This window comes from Anabrus simplex, chromosome 6 (genome assembly GCF_040414725.1).
Source record: "Anabrus simplex isolate iqAnaSimp1 chromosome 6, ASM4041472v1, whole genome shotgun sequence".
NCBI classification, from domain to species: domain Eukaryota; kingdom Metazoa; phylum Arthropoda; class Insecta; order Orthoptera; family Tettigoniidae; genus Anabrus; species Anabrus simplex.
Window position 1 is genome coordinate 170,983,566 of NC_090270.1, and position 20,674 is coordinate 171,004,239.

The following is a 20,674-nucleotide window of genomic DNA, read 5'->3' on the forward strand; positions in this document are numbered from 1 at the left end:
AAACTTCTAAAATCTGGACAGCAATGAATTCTTTTATGAACATTTATAAAGAATGATAATTGGAAGGAACTTCATATTGTATTTATGGCTTTATTACATCTAATTTTTTGTGGAAATTATTATTTTGACTATAGGAATTAGATCCCTAATTATTCACTTATTACAAACTCTGTTAAATTATTTATAAATACCTCTAGAACTTTGCTGATATCAAAGGATGAATGTGTTAATGCGTAGTATTTATTTTTGTTTACAGCTTGCCTATTTGTTACAAGTCCCACTTTGAACCTTTGAGAGAAGATGAAAACGGTGTACCTTTAGAACATCTTATTAGTTGTTTACCAGGTGTTGAAATCTATCAGAGTGCAAGCAACATAAAGTATGTACACTGGCAGAAAGCCAAACCAACAGTGGATCCTCAAGAGTCAGGTAGGATCAATTATTTCTTGTTCCTTTCAGTATGTTAGGTGAAATTTCTAATGTCTTTGTGTATCTTATTATGCAAGGCATAAGACAGAATGCTAGGATCAACAGTGAGAAATCAGAATAGCAAATCACTATGGATAGTGGGAGTAATTGGCAGGAGAAACAAGGATTAATTTGAAAGTAAACAAGTACAACCTTGACAAATTCGGCTCAGCTCATCCAGATACTGATGTTTTACTTCCAGGCTTCATCAGGCAAGCAGGTGCCTTTACTTTTAATGAGGTATTATTGAAAGAACATGTAGGAAGTGCATAAGAGCCCCTCCTTCATGTGTATAAACTTCTCCTTGTCACTCACTTTTTTTGTGTTTCTGCTTAATTCCTGTACTATCTTTAGAAATAAAAATGTCTGAATAAATAATCTGGACTCCTGGCGTACACTTTCCATAGTACACTGTAACATTCATATCTACTGGGAACATGCTTATCCATCTTGAAGACTGTCACATGGAAGGGTTATTACTTAATTCCAGAAAGGTTGTCATTGGTCTTACAAATTTCCATGTTAAACAATTTATTTCAGTTTCTAAGTGCGAAGTATTAAATCCTATATTTATATCATTAATAGCTTGTAGTTTCTGGTTCTCATGTCCACATGCCATCAATTACTAATAGGAAATTATATTAAGGAAGCTGTAATTTCTTGAATTATTCAAATATTGCACTGTGAATAGAAGGTTATAGAGGGAGGTCACATGTAGGTTGATTAATATTATGAGGTCTCCTCTTCATGTTAACTGTAGGTACTATGTAAATCATTCACCTCAGCTTCATACTGTCAGTGACTTTGAATGTTATCTTCTATAATAGAAATTGAAAATATTTATCTTGCAGCAGAATCAACGAAGAATTTCAGCCCCCCTCTTGCCAGCCAGCTTGCACTCTTCAGTCGAGAGCTGATAGATTTGCTGAAAACTTCCCAGCGTTGCCAATTGCCTTTTAATCGTTTCATTCCTGCATATCACCACCATTTTGGACGTCAGTGTCGAGTAGCAGATTATGGTTTTACCAAACTTTTGGAACTTCTGGAAGCACTGCCCCATGTTGTACAGGTTTGTTATCCTTTTTTTCTTAAATCTAGTGTACAGAACTGTGATTAGGAACAGACTTTTGTTTGGTGCTGGGCTACGCATGAATGATTTTGTCCTTTCAGACTGATGAACTGTATGACCTTTTAAGAGAACAATAACCATCATTGTATTTTCAAACCAAGATCTCATAATGAATAAACAAATTCATTATTCATTTTGTATAGCAAAACATTGTAAAGCTGCATGAATGGTATTGGTATATTACAATTACTATCAGATATGATATAATTAAACTTCAGAAGGAAGGCCACCACTTATGGCGTAGCAGTTGTGTGATCTTACTGTACATGAGATTATGGATTTGATCCCAGTCAAATAGTAGTTTTTTTGTTTTATGATGCTTGAGATCTGTAAGATGTCATAAGTGCGTTGAAGAACTCTGATGCATATATAACAGTCGAATGACGTTATGACAAACTGCTATAAGTGCCTTCTGCAGCAGGTAGTCTATGATATATTCCTCATGACGTGGCTTGGTAAAGAGAGAATAGAATGTGACAGACTGGCTTTACACATTGCACTTCCTGTTGTCATAGGTAAGGGAAGCGATTTAAAAGTTGCAGAAAGGGGTAATCGTCGTCTTTCAGGCCTAGGTGGCAGTATTTCAGAAACGGTGACATTTGTGAACTGTTCACGTGCCCCTGTGTTAAAGTTGTATCGTGATTGGACGAGTAGCACCATTGGGAATAACCATTTTGTAAACTGCAGAGCTCGATTCGCCGTTGATATCAGAGGTGAACTTACACTACGACAGTGCATGAAGGCCAACCAGCAAACTACAGTAGAATAGCTCACAATCCAAATGAACCAGGGGGCATCCAGAAAGGTTTCTACTGCAATAGTTCAGCAACCCTTGTGCAAATGGGACTCTGGTGTAGACGGATTGCAGCTGCACCCATCTATGAATTTGCTTGACAGAAGGGAGACTAATACACTTCTGATAGGTGACATTTAGCCTTCTCAAACGAGTCACTTTTCCAGCTGCTTGTAACAGATAGACTTCAGCGTGCTCGAGAAACATTGGGAGAACCAACACCCTGCAACCATTGCTGGGTGAACACAAGGTAGTAAGGACAGTGTTGTGGTCTGAAGAATGTTCTCGTGATACTTTCTGAATCCTGTCATTCGTGTGGAACGTTAAAAATTAAATAATTGAAAAAGAGGTTCAACCTATTCAATACATAAAAGAAAGAAATGTAGTGATTACATTCTTATTTAATAGTAACTATAAATGGGACTGGTTTCGACCCTAGTCCAGGTCATCGTCAGCCGTAAAAACATGTAAAACGATGCATATGAAAAAGAAAAAGAAAAAGATTAAGTGAACTCTGGATCGGTATAAGATGAAACATAAATTAACAAAGGGGGTAGAAATTGTGAGTCACTTAGAAGAAAACAGTACGTAATATTAAGAATGGTAGTATGGCACACACGATGATAGGCAAAGTCTCACAATGTTTATGAATATTGGAGAACTGTCAAATAGGTCAGTTTCCACACTCTGTCAGGCACAAAGTCACAACACAATTAACTTGAAGTCGCAGACGAATAGATTTGTAGAAGCAAACTGCCAGCTCCCGGTGATCAGCGCTGCGGTCTCGAACGCCAAAGTAGAATGGAGAATATCCTGAAGGTCCAGTATTTGTCTCGGTAGCGGGAAGTTAAGTACGTATATATAGAAATATACAACGCAAATCAGTATAATTGAATGAGTACTTGTGCTCCTGCTAAGTTCTTGGAAAACAGTTGACTTGAAAAAACAATTGTAAAGAGAAAAAAAAATAGTAAAAAGCGCAATATCGGAAAACAAATGAAAACTTATATGCACAGTGCGCTATTTTTTTTTTAATTGAAAAAATTTTGAAAGAGGAGAACCGAAATGGTCAATTTTGTTTTTTTTTTTAATAGAGAAGGTAGAATAAATTAACAGAGGAAGAGTGATAGTGAAATAAGAGAAAGAATAAAAGAAATGGAAGTTAGATGGTATTGAGGAAGGATAAGATAGGGAAATGAAGGAGGGAAAAGCATTCTTGATAGATTAGGTTATGAATCCATCCTTGGAGGTCACGTCCATCCATATGATATAATGCGCCCTGCCACATGGCTAAGTGTCTGCACATGTCTAGATGAGCACAATCTAGACTTTAAAGTTCTTCCCTGGCCCCCAGTCAGCCCCGGTCTCAATGCAATTTAACATCTGTGGGACCATCTCAATCATCGTATTCACATCTTTCTTCTCTGCCACGCACCCTTTGTGAGATGCACTACAGACAACATGGCCCCATATATCTACAGAGACTTTTCAGCACCTGACTGAGTCAGTGCCAGCACGTCTAGTTGCTATCTGTGCAGCAAAGTGCAGTTACTCTGGATGTTAGCAGGTGCTCTTAATAGTGATTCAGCTGTGTATTAGGTGCTCATCTTGCTAAATTTCTGTCTTATCAAAATCATGATCAGAGTACAGTTCATAACTTGCACTTCTGCTGGCACTAAGTTTTAAAACTTCAGCTGAGATCTGATCAGACCCTGGTGCTTCATTATTGGGAGTTAAAGCTAGAGCATGTAGCAGTTCGTCCTTCATTATTTCTGAGCCATCAGCAGTAACTGAATTTCATAACCTTGTCTATATCACCCCCGGACTGTTGACTTATGAATTTCTCCCAACTGTGTGTACTTTCCTGCTCATTCAGAATGAGTCTGATGGCATTGTCGAGAAGAGTGGTTGATGTTGATTTTTTTTATTTTTTTTGTATAACTGTGCTGTCTCCTTGATCTTCTTGTGCAGTTTGAAATTATCATGTTTTTTACTTATTTTGGTCAGTTCTTTGCACATTTCATTTCATTTTTCTTTAGCTATTTTGATTTTTCCTCTGATTTCTATATCTGTTGTCCTTGGAGATATTTTCTACAAATGCCAACCCATGTGTTTTTCAGTACTTCCCACTGGGGTTGTGATTTATCAACATTTGTGAGTAAGTCATTCCCTATGTTACTGTTAAACTCTTCTTTAATTGCTTGTCCTGTTGTAATATCTTGTAGTTTAGTAGTGTCCATTCTGTTTGAAACCTGTTTTGATTTAACCATTTTTAATTTCAACTGTATATCTGCTACTACTGGGACATGATCAGAGCCAATGTCTGCACTAGGATATGTTGTTGTCACTCTTTTGATCATGTTCGTAAATTGCTTCTAAAGGAGAAATCCATGTAAAGTTATGTTTGGATAGTTTGTACCCATTTTTAGTGACTACCAATTTGTTTTCTGGACAAAATTCGAATAGCCTCTCCCCTGTTGTTAGCTACACCCAGACCATAGTCTTTTGTTTGCTATTTGCTTTACATCGCACCGACACAGATATGTCTTATGGCGACAGTGGGATAGGAAAGGCCTGGGAATTGGAAGGAAGCAGCCGTGGCCTTGATTAAGGTACAGCTCCGGCATTTGCGTGGTGTGAAAATGGGAAACCACGGAAAACCATCTTCAGGGCTGCCGACAGTGGGGCTCGAACCCACTATCTCCCGATTACTGGATACTGGCCGCACTTAACCCATTTGGACCCAACCCCATTAAAATTTTGTTTTTGCAGTTTATATTTATTTATTTATTTATTTATTTATTTATTTATTTATTTATTTATTTATTTATTTATTGACATCATTTTAGTCTGCAAAACACATTTAAAAGAAAATTACATATACGAATATCTACAAAAATGGATGTTCCCATTTGGGAACAATGGTCCCACACAATAGCTATCTTCAGTTATTTCACTATTCAATCCAGTCTTCTTATCTTGCACTGTGGAACAATGGTGAGCAGTGAAGGTGCAACAGGAGTGGAATCTGTGCACTACAAGTTGAACACATTAGACGGGCGTTCTTTTTGCATAATCGGAATCTTCCTTGTTTCTTTGCTGGTACGAGATGGTGTGCTCCATCGGTTCTCTGTACAAAAGAAAGTGATCCTGAAGGTCCAGTTCTGGGAGATGGAGTGGATGTAAACATACCACTGACTAGCATTCTGGTGAAAGCAAGGTGGTCCAGCTTTGACTCTGGAGAGAGCAGTGTGTGGATCCGCCAAGCAGCAATTCCTAGCATACTGATGTAGTTCATGAGTATAGGCCAATACCTTTTTTTTTTTGACGTTATTACCGGCCTATACTGCGAAGTGAAACGGTCAAGCATATCCACTCCACCCATATACTTGTAAGGTTTTATCAAAAGAGGCTGGGTAACTTGTATATGCTTTTTCTGACTTTGGCTATACCGTTTCACCTGCTGGGTAGGAAGCACTTTGTCAAAATTTGTTGCAACACAAACAACTTTATTGTCTTTCCACTTTGCTGCGAGGACCCTTCCATCAGTTCTAAAGTCGTATGTTCCTCGAATGGACTTGTCTGTTGAGATAATTTTCTGGAGAGGGCAGTTCTTGAGTCTCACCTCACGCACTGTTCCCGGAGCTCTGAATCCAAGAAGATGTAATTCAGCCAGATCATATGACGTGAAAAATTTATCCATGAACACCATATGACAAGATGTGTTGAGTACACAGCTCAACATATTTTTCACCACTTGAGTGCCCAAAGGAATACCAGATTTCTGATTATTGATGTCTCTACCACACATGGATCAATGTTGAATGGATATCCACGAGCAGAACATAACATCCAAAATTTGAATACGAAGCTGATCGGTTTACCATGCAGGAACATTTTGCAACTATGGCGCCCATAGTAAAGTACCATTTGTTCATCCACGCTCAATTCTCTTTCAAAAATCCCAAACTGTTGTAAAGATTCATTCACTGCCTGAATGAGAGGTCTCACTTTTGCCATTTTGTCTCCAGGTGTCAGCTCTTCATTGTTGGCAACATGAATGTTTCTTTTCATCGCCTGAAATTTGTTAAGACTCATTTGCCTTGAAACAAGTGGAACAGAAAAATCTTCTGCCATTGACCAATACAGATTTTCTCGTGATAAGGAATGATACCCTGACATAAATATTATTCCAAAAAATGTTAGCAAGTCTGTTTCATCACAGTAAAAATTAGTCATTTTTTTATTTGCGTATCTTTTCATTTCCCTTACAAACATGTCCAAAATATGATTATTGAAAAAATAACAGAATAGGGAAAATGGCTCCAGTCCTACAAGGTGAGGATGACTTTGTTCCAAACTGTCAATAGGAGTTTCTTGTAGATTGGCTGTATATTCTTCAGACTTCTTCCATTGCGGTGTAATTCTCTCTCCCTTACATTTACTACTCGCTGTTTTACTGGAAATGCGTGGATCTTTTTCAGACCTAGCCCTCGAATGTGATTCACCGCCATCGTCAGCATCATCTTCAGTAGCATGGTGTAGTTCCACCTCACCACACACTTCTGCAAGCAGATCTTGCTTATCAGTGCATGTTACATCATCATCACCAGCTTCATCATCTGTCAAGTTCCCATCTCCTTCAGGGGGTATTATAACAATATCTACTTCATCCTGTAGATTGTCATTTTCTAATTCTTCTAAGATCTCTTCAAGTTTCAGGAACTTCTTGAAAGACATCCGAAATAAGAGAGGAACGAACTTATATGAAAAACGTGAAGTGAAGTGGATGTTATATCTAACCGGTTATATGTACGAAAAAGTCATAGAAGTTTTACTGATTAAATCTGCAGAAAATGAGCATTGATAATGCGTTTGAATTTCTCACTAATCTTACTAATACATATATTCAAATTCGATAAATGTTTAGTTTATCAGTGGAAATTTTACTGTGCCATTTAGGAAATACACTATATGCAAGGTCCCATTGTTCCCATTTGGGAACAACAAAAATGAATCCTTTACCATCCCCCCATCTATCGTGTTCTTCCCCCCATCTATCGTGTTCTTAATATTTATTTTGGTACATTGTAAACTCCAGAGATTAAAAAACCGTCACTGATTAAAAAAAAAAAAAAAAAAACTTACTTCAAACGTAAGTAAGAATGAAGTTTGAAGATATTCGGCTGCAGCATGAATATACAACAACAAAATGACTGATGTCGGTACTGTATAAAACAAGGAACGGAGTTGGAACTCTCAAACGGAATTCAACACTAGGCGCGAGTAACAATAGAACAGCCTAAACTTAGCTTATTGTTTCCTGACAAGAATAAGAAATCATGTTCCCATTTGGGAACAATGGGATCAAATAGGTTAAGTGACTGCAGCTATCGAGCTCGGTGGACCATAGTCTCCAACCAAGTTAAATCGTCCTTGTCCAATTTTGGCATTAAAATCGCCCAAAATTGTGATGTCACTGCTGTTGAGTTTGGTATACAAATTGCTCAGCATCTCGTAGAATTATCATTTTTAAAATGTTCATCGCTATAGAGTCCATTATATAAATTGCTCAGCATCTCGTAGAATGCCTCGACTTCATCTTCATAAGTTTTTTCTACTGTAGGAACATATATATACTTGTATAATTTTGACGTGGACGTTGAAAAGCTGACTTTGAATCTGTGACATCATCATTTGTTCTGAAATAGGTACGATGTTCCTGACATATTTCTCATATTCAGATATTACAGGAATTTCAACTCCATTCCAGTGGTTATGGTTTTGTGGGTCACTGCCTTGAATAATAGTGTTCCCTGTTCAAGATAAGAAATTCCCTAGCCTGGCCATTGTAATTCAGTTACTTCTAATATGTGAATTAGCATTTGTCTGGCTTTTTGTACCAAGTAATCAAACTTCCGTACTTCTATCATTACAAGTGGTAATTTGAAATCTAGACTTAACTACTTTGTACTGGGGGATTCTTTTTTTTTCCCCCCCTGCTATTTTGCTTTACGTTGCACCGACACAGATAGGTCTTATGGCGACGATGGAACATGAAAGGTCTAGGAATGGGAAGGAAACAGCCGTGGCCTTAATTAAGGTACAGCCCCCGCATTTGCCTGGTGTGAAAATGGGAAAACACGGAAAACAATCTTCAGGGTTGCCAACAGTAGGTTTCGAGCCCACTATCTCCTGGATGCAAGCTCACAGCTGCGTGCTCCTAACCGCACGGCCAACTCGCCCGGTAGGGCGATTCCTAGCACCCCTTGCCCACTTAAGGGCTACCCCGGGCTAGGGACCATGGTTCTGTGTACTCTCTCCATAGTAACTTACTGGGAAACATTACAGTGGGGTGGGTTTCTGTTGCCTTCCCCTGTATGAATACAGCCACTCCTAACATGGAGAACAGGTGCTGGTTGCAACCGCCCCTAACATGGAGTTCATTCGCTGCCCAGTGAGATTCAGTGGCATTTCTTCCACTGTGGGACCACCACCCTTTTGAAGGAGCTCATCCGCCCGAAGCCATTGGCTCCTTCAGGGGCTCGGTTATTTGCCACCGCCCAGCACTCGACATAGAGACGCTACTCCATTACCGTAGCAGGACAAGCCTGGCAAGACTGTCTTTATAAGTAAAACAATAAATTTACTTAAAATTTGTAGATTTCGCCAAAGGCTACGACTCAGCAGACAGGAATACAATACTGGACATCCTGCGTGCCATAGGACTGGATACGCCACCACTTGCATTAGTAAGGAACATTAGAATTCACAACTGCCAGAGTAAGATTCCAGAATACACTGTCAGTTTTAAAATTAAAACAGGAGTCTGACAAAATGAAGGACTTTCACCAATACTGTTCAGTTTGGTTCTGGATAAAGTGGTGAAACAATGGAGACAGTTGGAAAAAGAAAACATGGATATCGAAGGTGTACATATTGGATACAAGAACAAACACAATGCCACAGTGGACTGCTTGGCCTAATATGGCATTGTTACACGAGAAGCAAGAAGACTCAAAGATGGAACTAGCAAACCTAGCCAAGACTGCGGCGAAGGTTGGCCTGACGATAACGTGCAAGAATGCAAAAGCCAACTGAAGACCAAGTAATAAGAGTCGACAGCTTGTATTCAGTTGGAAGAGGAAAGAAAGAGCTTGAGGGAGATGAGGTACGAAAAAGCAGGGTGGTTTATGGGTGCGTAGATCAAGACAGAAGCTATACGACAAAGTAGAAACGATTACAAGGGTATTATGGAAAAGAGTGTTGAATTTCATAGGACATTTGATAAGGATGGATGACAGCAGGTTGACAAAGATGTTATGGAATGCAAAATTCCTTACAGGAAACAATTTCTTTCATCCAGTTATTTCCCGTTAAACATGTTGCATTCCATATCATCAAATGTCCCATGAATCTCAACCTTCTTTTCTGTAATACACTTCTAATTGTTTCTACTTTCTCGTTTAGCTCCTGTCTTGATCTATGCATCCAGATTTCACCCTGCTTTCTTGGTACCTCATATCTCTCAGGATCTTTCTTTCCTCAACAAGCTTTTTGCCAAATATGGTCTCAGTAGCATACAATGCAGCGTTCCAGATGGTCATGCTATAGTGCCGTAATTTAGTGTTCCTCGATAAGTTGTTCTTCCCATATGTCCACTAACGACTGTGCAGAATAAATATGTTCATGAAAAGCTTGTCGAAAGTCGCAAATGGACTGATATTAAGATCAAGATCCAAATCGCAGAAGTAGAGAGAAATACAAGGAGTGAAAGAATGAAAAGGTATCAGGAAGAAGGGAGACGTGCTGAACAAGTCACTAAAGATCATACGGATCGAAACAAATTTTGTAAAAGTTGGTTTTATTTTACAATAATCTTTAGCTGAACTGTTTGTTAATAACAGTAGAAAATAAAAACTAAATAAATCCCAAAATATAATATTTTAAATAGTTATATAAGGAACGTGGTGCCCAAATTCTGCACGTAAATGTTTGTAGACTGAAGCAATGTAGTGGTGCTTGTTCAGAATAAGTGGCTTTGGACATTTATGCTAATAGCCCCTTGTGCCTTACTGTATCACTTTCTAGTTGTGGTGGAGTTTGTTTGTAACTGGGACTAGAATTTGGAAGCAAGCAGCCAAGTCCAATGTCTCATTTCTTCTTTGCATATACCCGATGTTTTCCGTCACTCAAAGCATTGAATTTTTCTGTCACAGCTTTCCACGAATCTTTTCCTATCCAGCATCTTTATGTTGTGTTTCTTACACCCTATATCCTTTGCATAGATCGTCATTAGCTCTATTAACAATCATTTATCTTTTTTGCTTATTTTCTCCCATCGCACATAACCTTATCCATTTAAATTTCTTTAAAGAAGATACTCAAACACAACACTACTCCGCAAGTAACGGACGCTACTTCTATAGTAGTAACTAAAAGAGTAAACTGTACTTCAACTCTCCGACGTTACTTCCGGAGTAAATAACTCCCGTAGTAATTTACTTCTGTAGTATGGACTTCTTTAGTAAACGCTACTTTCGTAGTAATTTACTCAAAGATAGTGCACGCCACCCTTAGTGTGTCTGTAACCTCAGAACCTTTGTGTGTTATCAAACGGGTATTCAGATTTACCAAAAGCTGCTTCAGTAGTTTGTAACCATGTCATTGATTACAGCTACAGAATTATAAAGCATATAAAAGCTGAATTAACTGCTTTAAAATTTGAAGGCCAATGCTTTAGTTTGAGCTTTGATGAATGGATAGACTTATAACAAAAGACACATAAACTTACAGTACATATTCATTCGGAGAAAAAGTTTTGGAATTTGGGCCTTATGTGTTGTTTAAAAATAGCGCCTTTCTGAGTTTGATATTTCGCTGGACAGCGAAATCGTGGCATTCGTAACAGACTGTCCAAACATAGTGCTCTAATTAAAAGATATTTAATTTTTCCTTTGTAAATCATGTTCTTAGTCAGAAAACTTTTCATTGCAGAGCACATTTTTTTTTTTTTTTTCTCATGGCATTCACTTAGCTGTTTGTGACTTACTTTATAAAGAAAGTATACCCTTGTCTATAGATTTTGTACCAATTTTTGAAAGGGGAATTGACCTAGTGCCATGGTACTCAATTTTGTGGGGATACTCAATAAAAAAATTTCCTCCGTAATTCTCAACTTACTGAGAACAAAGCTTCACTGCATAGATCTTTCATTATTTCCGTGCTTCAGAAAGTGAGTCCACTGAGCTCTATGATGTAGACTCAGAAGATGATGATGATGATGATGGTGAAGATCTTGTATCAGGATTAGCCCTTGAAGAAAGAGAAAATTGCCCAGATTTGCCAGAACATCAAGGATGTACTAACAAAATTTCGCAAAGTAGTTCTTATTTTCAAAAGAGCATCATTCAAGAATTATATCAGACTTCAATAATATGTGAAGATAGAGCGTAGCAAAGAGCTAAGTTTACTTCTTGATTGCAAAACCAGATGGAACATAATCTACACTATGCTTGAGCATTTTGCCTTTTTGAAAGTTTGCCCCAAAAAGGCACTTATAGATTTGAATAATCCAGCACAAATGAGAGTGTCTGATTTTGAACTAGTCTTTGAAATCATTTAAGTCTTGGCTCCAGTCAGATTAACTGTAGAAGCACTCGTCGTACTGATGCGTGTTTGTGCACAGCTGATGCTGCCCTTAACTTTCTTTTTCAGCAGTTGAATTATAGTAGCTCTGATTGGCTTCTAAATGCAAGATACATATACAAAAACGCATGAAAAATTGCCGAAGAAATTAGTTTAGCGGCGTTTTATGTTAGAATTTTATCATTTTAGACACAAAATCAGCAAGATTTTTTAATAAGAAGGTTTTAATGTGTCCGTGAGTCAAATATTTGCTTTAAATGTCTTTGTACTTATCTGATTTTAACTTGTATTCTTGATGATAATGTTAATTGAAGATCATACAAACAAGGATCGAAACCTGTACTAATTTTCATTAAATAACTAGTTATTGTAACTGAATAGTTGACTGTGGTATTGAATAGGTGGACGAACATTGAACACAGTTTCCTTTGTAGACATTTTTTGGTCATAAATTGTAGATCAATACAGAAAAAGAAATCAAATAATTTGCTACTGTCTGATTTGAAAGTTTGGATACTAGAGTTTAAACTTATATAAAAGAATGAATGGGTGCCCCTATCTCAAGCCTAATTGTACTAAATTATAGATACATTCTTTCAGTGTTTAAGGGTAGTATACAACTTTTTTTTTGTTGCCATGTTTGTTTCTGCAGCTGTGTAAACAGAACTGAGAAAGAATGTTTTTTGGCATTCTACAGATAACCTACACTTTAATACTACTTAACATATCCATATCTGATAAAATTTTAATATGTCATGGCCTTAAGTGTCTGAAACAAAATTTCAAACTTACAAGAGTTTAATGTAAATTAACTATGATTACAGGACTTTATCGCTACAGGTTAAAAAGTTGCCACCTGAATTTGTAATGGGTTCCTCAGTTGTGCAAAGTCAAAGAAAGCTGTGGTTAACATTGTTATGAGCACTGTATTACTGTTTTCATAATCCATATTTGTAGAAAATCTACCTTTGTCTATAGATTTTGTACCAATTTTTGAAAGGGGAATTGACCAAGTGCCATAGTACTCAGTTTTGTGGGCGTACTCAATAATATTTTTTCCTCCATATTTCTCGACTGCCCGAGAACAAAGCTTCACTGCATAGATCTTTCATTATTTTCATGCTTCTCTCTCTTTTGGTGGCATTGGCGATATTTACTTTTGCCACTTTCTCCTTAACATACGCTTATATGAGTTTGATTGCATTTAATTCGCAGTGAACAATGGGCAACCAAACCAAATCCACATCAGAACAGAGTTCTGTTTGTATGTCGAGCATCCTTTGAGCTATCACAAAGTGTGATCTAACATGGTAAATTATTATAGCTTTCATTTCATAAGCTCATATCTTTCAGCATAGTTTGATAGTGAAATATTTCTCTCATAAGGAAATACATAATCCTGTTTTCCTCCACCACACACTAGGACTCCTTGTAGATGGATCTATCACTATGTAAGACAGTGCCTGGTCAATTACAACACTGATATAGCTGGGAAAATGCTTAACATTTCCTTAAACCCCCCCCCTCAAAATAGGTAGAGTTCATTCCGTTGTAGTAATCGGTACTTTCTTTAGTACCAACAAAACATTGCTCAGCACCAGGTAAGAATCTATAGCGAATTACACTTTTAAAAAATCATTGTGATCTCTCCTCTTAAAAACTAAGATTCTCAAAGGCATTTTGACCCCCAAATGGAAACGACAAATATCACTGAGAATGTCCAGGTTTCATGTGCTTTCTATGAATTCCAGATGATTTAAGCGTGGGTGGGAGTACCAGATGAAAATGAGCCCAGTGCAACAATGCAGCAGGCAGCGTACATGCTGTTAGGTGGTGGCGAGGGGGGGGTGCTGACCAATCCAGCACAACGTAAGAGGCCGGTAAAGGAGTGGAACAAAGAACATTACTACAACATTGCTGGGGTTGTGCACATATAAATTGGGTTCATACCTTCATAATCACGAAATACTGATGTTCATATGCTCTAGATTGAGTATGGCCTATGAATAAGTTTTATTCACTGGGCTGAGATGCTCAGATGGTGGAGACACTGGCCTTCTGACCCCAACTTGTCAGGTTCGATCGTGGCTCAGTCTGGTGGTATTTGAAGGTGCTCAAGTATGTTAGCCTTGCGTCGGTAGATTTATTGGAACGTAAAAACTCCTGTGGGACAAAATCATGGCACCTCGACACCTCCGAAACCCATAAAAATAGTTAGTGGAAGGTACAAACCAATAACATTATTGTTATTGAGTTTTATTCTATTTTGGAAGTATTATAATATGGTATTCTTGTGACAAACAATAATCCGTCCACCTTTCCCCACAGGAACTTTTAAACTTCATGTGCACACTATCTTGCCAGATTTTCTTTGCAGGATAATTGTGATGAATGTACATCCCATTTAAATAAAATGTGGGGTAAAGGGTCTTTATTTCTCAGAAGATGCATTTTTCTCAAAATGGTTGTTTTGGCTGTTACTGCATCTGTTCTCTCCATTAAAAATCTTTTCCCATCGTTGTTTTCTAACATACTTGGACCCCATAGACTTCAGTATTATGCACAATGAAGTACCTCCCTATCGTAAAGTTTCTTTTTTTATACCAACAAGTAACTTGTTCAAGGTTAGATATTCACCCTCTTACATAATACCTGGGGATTGTTCTTCTCATCGAATCCATCGATTCATTTGTGCAGTGATTGAAATGAGGTTGAGGCAGATGACTCTGTACTATCTTTGCCTTCCTTTACAATATGCTGAATGTTTCGCTTACTAACTTGACAAGCTTTCAGCACACTCACTAAAGGACCATTATTTTCTGCTTCCTTCAGAAAATATTCATGAACATTGTTGATTATTTTTCTATCTTCGCTCCTTATTGCCTTCCTGTTCGCCATTGTAAGATATTTATTGCGATTATAACAGAACAATGCAAGTAGAAATGAATGAATGTCACATCACATGCTACATACACGCCAATCCAAGAACACAGTAAAAGACGATGCTGGTAATTACTCTCAGGGATACAAAACAGTGACATCCTAATACAAACTTGTGAACCAACACACACGCATGCAGCAAGACTACACGGCAATGCAGTAGTTTGTAGAGCGAAATTAGTGTGGCAAATTCCTCAAACACCACCTCTAGGCGACCTTTTGTCCGATTCAGCAGTGGCATATTGCTCGCACACCACTTTCGCTGACAGCATGTAGGTCGCCCGCAGTCAGTGTAGAAAAAAGCTATAGCACCAGCTAAATTTCCTGCTGAAGTAATAATCTATGTAAGATCTATAAATTTGTGAAGGTTTTCTATAAATATGGATTATGGAAACTGTACTTGCAGTGCTTACAATGGTGTGAACCACAGCTTTGTCCAAGTTTACAGAGCTGAGAAACCCATTACAAATTGTCACCAGGAAGGGCATCATTCGAAGTGCTAACCCCAGTTAAATGGGAAAAGACACAATTATATTGAAATTTCTTATATGTTATAAAACATAAAAATGAAGATGCTTGATCTAGTATTTTGTGTTGGTTAATTTGCATATTTATATTTTTGATGGTAATTGATTTGAAACTACCACCGTTTCATCTTTCAGGTGATGGGTGAAGGAAACAAACGTGTCATTACCCTAAGTCATCGTGTTCAGATACGAAGGTTTACGTCGGATTTACTCCGAATCCTTCGATTACAAGCAAATAAGCAGTTAATGGCTTCGGACTTCCCAGTATTATATCAGCAAGTTTTTAACAGACCTTGGGACGTGACAAATTATGGAGTGTGTGAGTTAAGGGATATTTTAAGTGAAGTGTCGGACACAACATTAGTTGTGATACCAAGAGGAGAGGACATACATATTTCAATACCAAAGCGAGAGCAGACTCCTGAGGAGATAGAGAAGACTAAGCAGTTTGCTGGAGAGGTTAGTACTTTATCTTCTTGCATTTGTGATAGATTGATTGTCATTTATAAATGTGCATTAATTAGTTTTGTATCTTTGAATACATCTTGAATTATACAAAAAACAAAGAAGTGTACTTTCACTGCAGCTTTCAAAATAAAAGCTGCAGCTCTTGGAGAATTTGTTATGAAGTCAGCAGCCAGAGAAAATTTGTTATGAAGTCAGCAGCCAGAGAATTTAACATGATCAGGTATTGCTGCAACAAAAACGAGAGACATAGAACAGAAAATTAAAATGTGAGGTTTTTCGTGGTGCCATAAAGACAAATATCCTGAGATCAGTACTGAAGTAATCAGTTTATTGTAACTAACAAGAAGTTACCAGATATTAAGTATAGTGAAAATGTTGAAGTAATAAAGCATATCTTTTTACCATTGGTAAGAAAATAACAATTAAAATTGGCAAAGTGAATGGTATGAGGCATTTATATTCTTATTTCATTCTCACAGCCAGCTTGTCAGTGGTAGACGGGTGGTAGTGCTATTGTCTGTACAAAGAAATGAAGGTTGTAAGCAAACATTTTCTTCTATGAGGGGATGCAATCCCAGTTCAGCAAAACTCCATGTCTGTAGGCAAGAATGCTACCACTAGACTGCTGACAAGCTGGATGTGTGAACGTTATGAGAGAATATTTACCTCACACCATTCAGTTTGCAAATGAAAATGGTTATTTTCTTGCAAATGGTAGAGAGGTACACTTCATTGCTTACTCATTAAACCTAATAACATGTGTACACTCTTTTTTTTCTAATTTTTATTTCAAAAATATAAAGGAGTGCCTTTTATGTGAGGAAAAATATGTAGCCCATTAGACATGTTAAGACACGCAGCACCTGTAATGTAAAATAATCTCTAGCACATGAATAGGAATATAGTAAACCAGTAGCAACTGCAAATGAGATATTGATGGTCTAAATGAAAACAAATTTGCAACGTATCAATAGACCAGTAACTTGTAACGATACACAGGCGACATACCATCTTAATTAGAAATAAGGTACAGCAGTAATATTATTGGTAGAATGAAACATAACTCACTGTGTGAGTTGAATATTTTGACTTATTCTCATCCATTGCAAAAACACTGTTCAACAACACACCAGAATAAGACAAGTATTCTAACAGTACTTGGTTACTGGTGTAGATGAATGTATTCTTTTTGTACATTAAAAAGAATCATTTGCGATCAACATTTTTAACACACTGTTTAAAACTTGAATTTGAACATCCTTACTCCCTTTTTATTTCTCATCATTGCTAATCATTACCACACACACTCTAAAAATACTGCACACTGTGCACATACAGTATTACGCCCTTCCTGCGTCCAGGATGGGTCACGTAAAAGAAATCCCAACCATTCTCTCAGTTCTTGAATGTATAGTTGTTTTACATGGTATCGGGAAAAGAACCGATACGCCAAGTTTTATTTTATCTCCCAGTAGACTTGATGGACGTCTCCATCCAACATATCCATGGATTACCCAAAAATCCATCGCCTTAACTCTAAGGTACCTTATACTACTGAAAGAAAGCCATAAATAAGATCTCAAGTAAATTTTAACTGCTAGTATTTATTAAGAAAAATAAAAATCTTGGAGGAGAAAAATGAAAAAATGGTAATAAAATTCAAAATCAATTAATTAATTAATTAATTAACATCTGGTGGGTTGAAATTATTCGTTAATGATCACATTCTTCATTTTGTCTTTTTATTAACATTGAAATTAGCTAAAAATTCTTCATATTTACAACCTTTATAAAATAAAATTAATATATGCAAGTTCATCATGGGAAAATATTATGGTTACATTACGGTATTACATTCTTCGTAGCTGACATTTATTGTCCATCGCAATATTCTCACTTGTTACTAGGACACTTTGCTAAAATAATGTTTCCTAACTTTTAGGTTGGGTTACCTCATGGTATTTTTAATACATCTCAACCTAAGCCTCCAGAAAAGTGATAAGTTTCCTGTTAGTTTCAGCAAGACTTTGCTTTAAATAAATTACAATAAAATGGAGAAATTGATTTTTTCTCCACTATTACAGGCCGACCAGAAATTTAAAGTAATAAACACAGTTATACGCCCACCTCTCGCATACCCATTCCAAAATATCAAGCCAGAGAAGATTCCAAAAAAATTCCTTGCTGAACAGGCATACTAATATGAAGTGCTCTTTAGGAAATTCTTCAAAAACCTGCAGACATTCCTAATAAAATGGTGTACACTGAGTAAAAATATAAGGGGTTCAGACTCTTCTGCGCCACTTGGGATGCTCATCTACAGCACATTAACATCTGCAAGGTACTATTTAGCAGCAGAAAGGAAAAGGTGTATGTTTGTGCGATGAATATATTCCTGCCAATTCCTGGATTTGAGACCATCAAGGATTATCATGTAGTGAATGGTGTGAAGCAATTAAGATGACAGCAAGTATTTCAGCAGTTAGCTCGGTACCAGGAAGATCTTGAACGATTCCGTTTGTAGGCGCTGCTTCAAGGAGATTGAAAGTCTTGCGCGTGTTCTGGGATCTTATCCTCATGGTGAACTTTTAAAGAATATGCGTCATCATAACATCTGCTCGTTAATTGCAACAACGCTGAAAGACCATGGTTTCCAGGTATTTGAAATTGGAATTGACGGTAGGCCATTTGAGGGTGTCCTAAAAGTTCATGGCTTAGTGGACAACGGAAGCCACAGAAGGATCGACATCATTGCCTTCAAGAATAAGAACAGAGGTTACATCATCGATGCCATAAGTCGCAGCCCTCAGATTTTAACCTCGAGAAGAGGTATATTTAATTACCAACAATTCCTTACTACAGGGAGAAATACCAGCTAGAGGAAATTGACATGGTAGGTCTGATGATTGGAGCTAGGGGAATAATTCCCGTTCCTGCTGCTAATTTCTGGAAACAGATGTCTCTGCCAGTTACAACGTACAGGAGATTGCCATCATAGCTTTAATAATTCTAAGAAATCATTGTTACAATTATGTTACCTTCAACATTTCTCAAGTATATCTATTTCTCTTTTAAAATAAATGTAAAAGTATACTTTGTCGCAAAGCAGCCTCTCTGCATGAGAGGAAGTTAACAAGTCGAAGTGTAATGAATACTTGTTCTTATAGAGATATCTTTAGATGACCAATTCGTAGCATATTATTCCACAAAGGTTAAAATACCGCATAATCTCGAATACCACCTGCCACCGAATAAGATCCGCACCCTTATTTTGGAAGAACGAATTTTTTTTAAAAATGTGAAGTCAAAATTATTTACAATCTTTACTAACATCAAATGATTCGAAAATACAAATAAAAGTAAACAAACATTTCCAGAACGATATCTAACGAGTTCATTCATTCATCATCATCATCATCATCAGTACCAACTTCGGAACTTTCATCACCATCACCTTCCCACAAAATGTCATCGCTGCCATGGTACATTTCCTGAAGCTCTTCCGTATGAGTTCTCCAGGGATACGATTCCATGCCGTCGAAATCCACGAACACAGCAGCTGAACATCCGGGCACCGAATGCGACCAGTTGGCATTAGTGTGCGATTATCAGCTGCCATCCATTCTGTATAGAGCTGTTTCAAGGCTGCTTTAAATGGACGGTTTACACAGACATCCAGCGGCTGTAGCATAGACGTTATCCTGCCTGGAATGACTGCTAGGTCAGTTTTCCCATCCTTGATATGTTTCTTCACAGCGTCCGTTTTGTGGCCGTGGTAACTGTCAAGAACAAGCAAGCTCTTCTGTCCCAACAATGCACCAGGGCGATGTTGCCAGACACACTTTACCCAGTCTTAACAAGTGAACTGTCCATCCAGCCGGAGTTCTGAGATCTGACGATAACACCAGCGGGTAGATTTTTAAGAAGCGTCTTTCGCTTGAGAACAATGTACAGCAGCAATTTGGTTCCATTGGCAAGAATACACAACATTACCGTACACCGTTGTTTCTCATTACCACTTGTTCTAATGGTAACACTTTTCGCACCCTTAACATTCACAGTCCTGTCCACTGGCATTTCAAAGTAGACTGGTGTCTGATCTGCATTGCCAGTTTGGGAAAGCAACTATGCATTTTTCTTCCGCAACCGAATTATGTGACGCTGAAACAACAATAACTTCTCATCGTAGGCACCAGGAAGACTCTGTGAAATTGAGGTACGTCTTCGTACGCTCAACTCAGTTTTTTTTTTTCAATTTCTGGAAACTGTACACTCAGTCCACGTAAAGCTCTACGATCACTACTACATGTTAATAGCACATTTTTCTTCTTTCTCCAATCGCAAATACACGACTTATCAATATCGTATTTCCTACCGGCGGTGCGATTTCCAATAATTTCGGCTTCCCGAACTACTTTCAGTTTCTCACTCACAGTAAAAGATTGCAAATGTTTTGTGGAATTCATGTTGATACTCAGAGAACGTGCGTGAGACTGACACCAAGCAGGGAAGTAGCGTATACTGAGAGTGGAGGGAGCATTTTTGCCAAGCCGCGCCGGCAGTGATACTCGATTTACGTGCATCCAGAAAGATAAATTTCCAAAAATTTTAAATAAGACCCACACCCAATTTTGGAAGTGATATTTTCGAAAAAACAGTGCGGGTGTTATTCGAGATTATACGGTACGGTGCAGTTATTGT

At 37.7% G+C, this 20,674-nt stretch overlaps 1 protein-coding gene across 6 annotated transcripts in view; it reads left to right on the forward strand.

Annotated features, from left to right (window-relative positions):
* The window catches only part of Marf1 (meiosis regulator and mRNA stability factor 1-like protein), an 818,555-nt gene that overhangs the window by 439,738 nt on the left and 358,143 nt on the right, over positions 1–20,674 (forward strand). For 5 of the 6 annotated variants that reach the window (XM_067150043.2, XM_067150047.2, XM_067150048.2 and 2 more), the window contains exons 16-18: positions 257–429; positions 1,320–1,537; positions 15,641–15,964. In XM_067150043.2, the coding sequence (XP_067006144.2) occupies positions 257–429; positions 1,320–1,537; positions 15,641–15,964 (715 nt within the window). The remainder of the gene's footprint in view (positions 1–256; positions 430–1,319; positions 1,538–15,640; positions 15,965–20,674) is intronic. The other variant, XM_067150045.2, reaches the window with a different exon arrangement.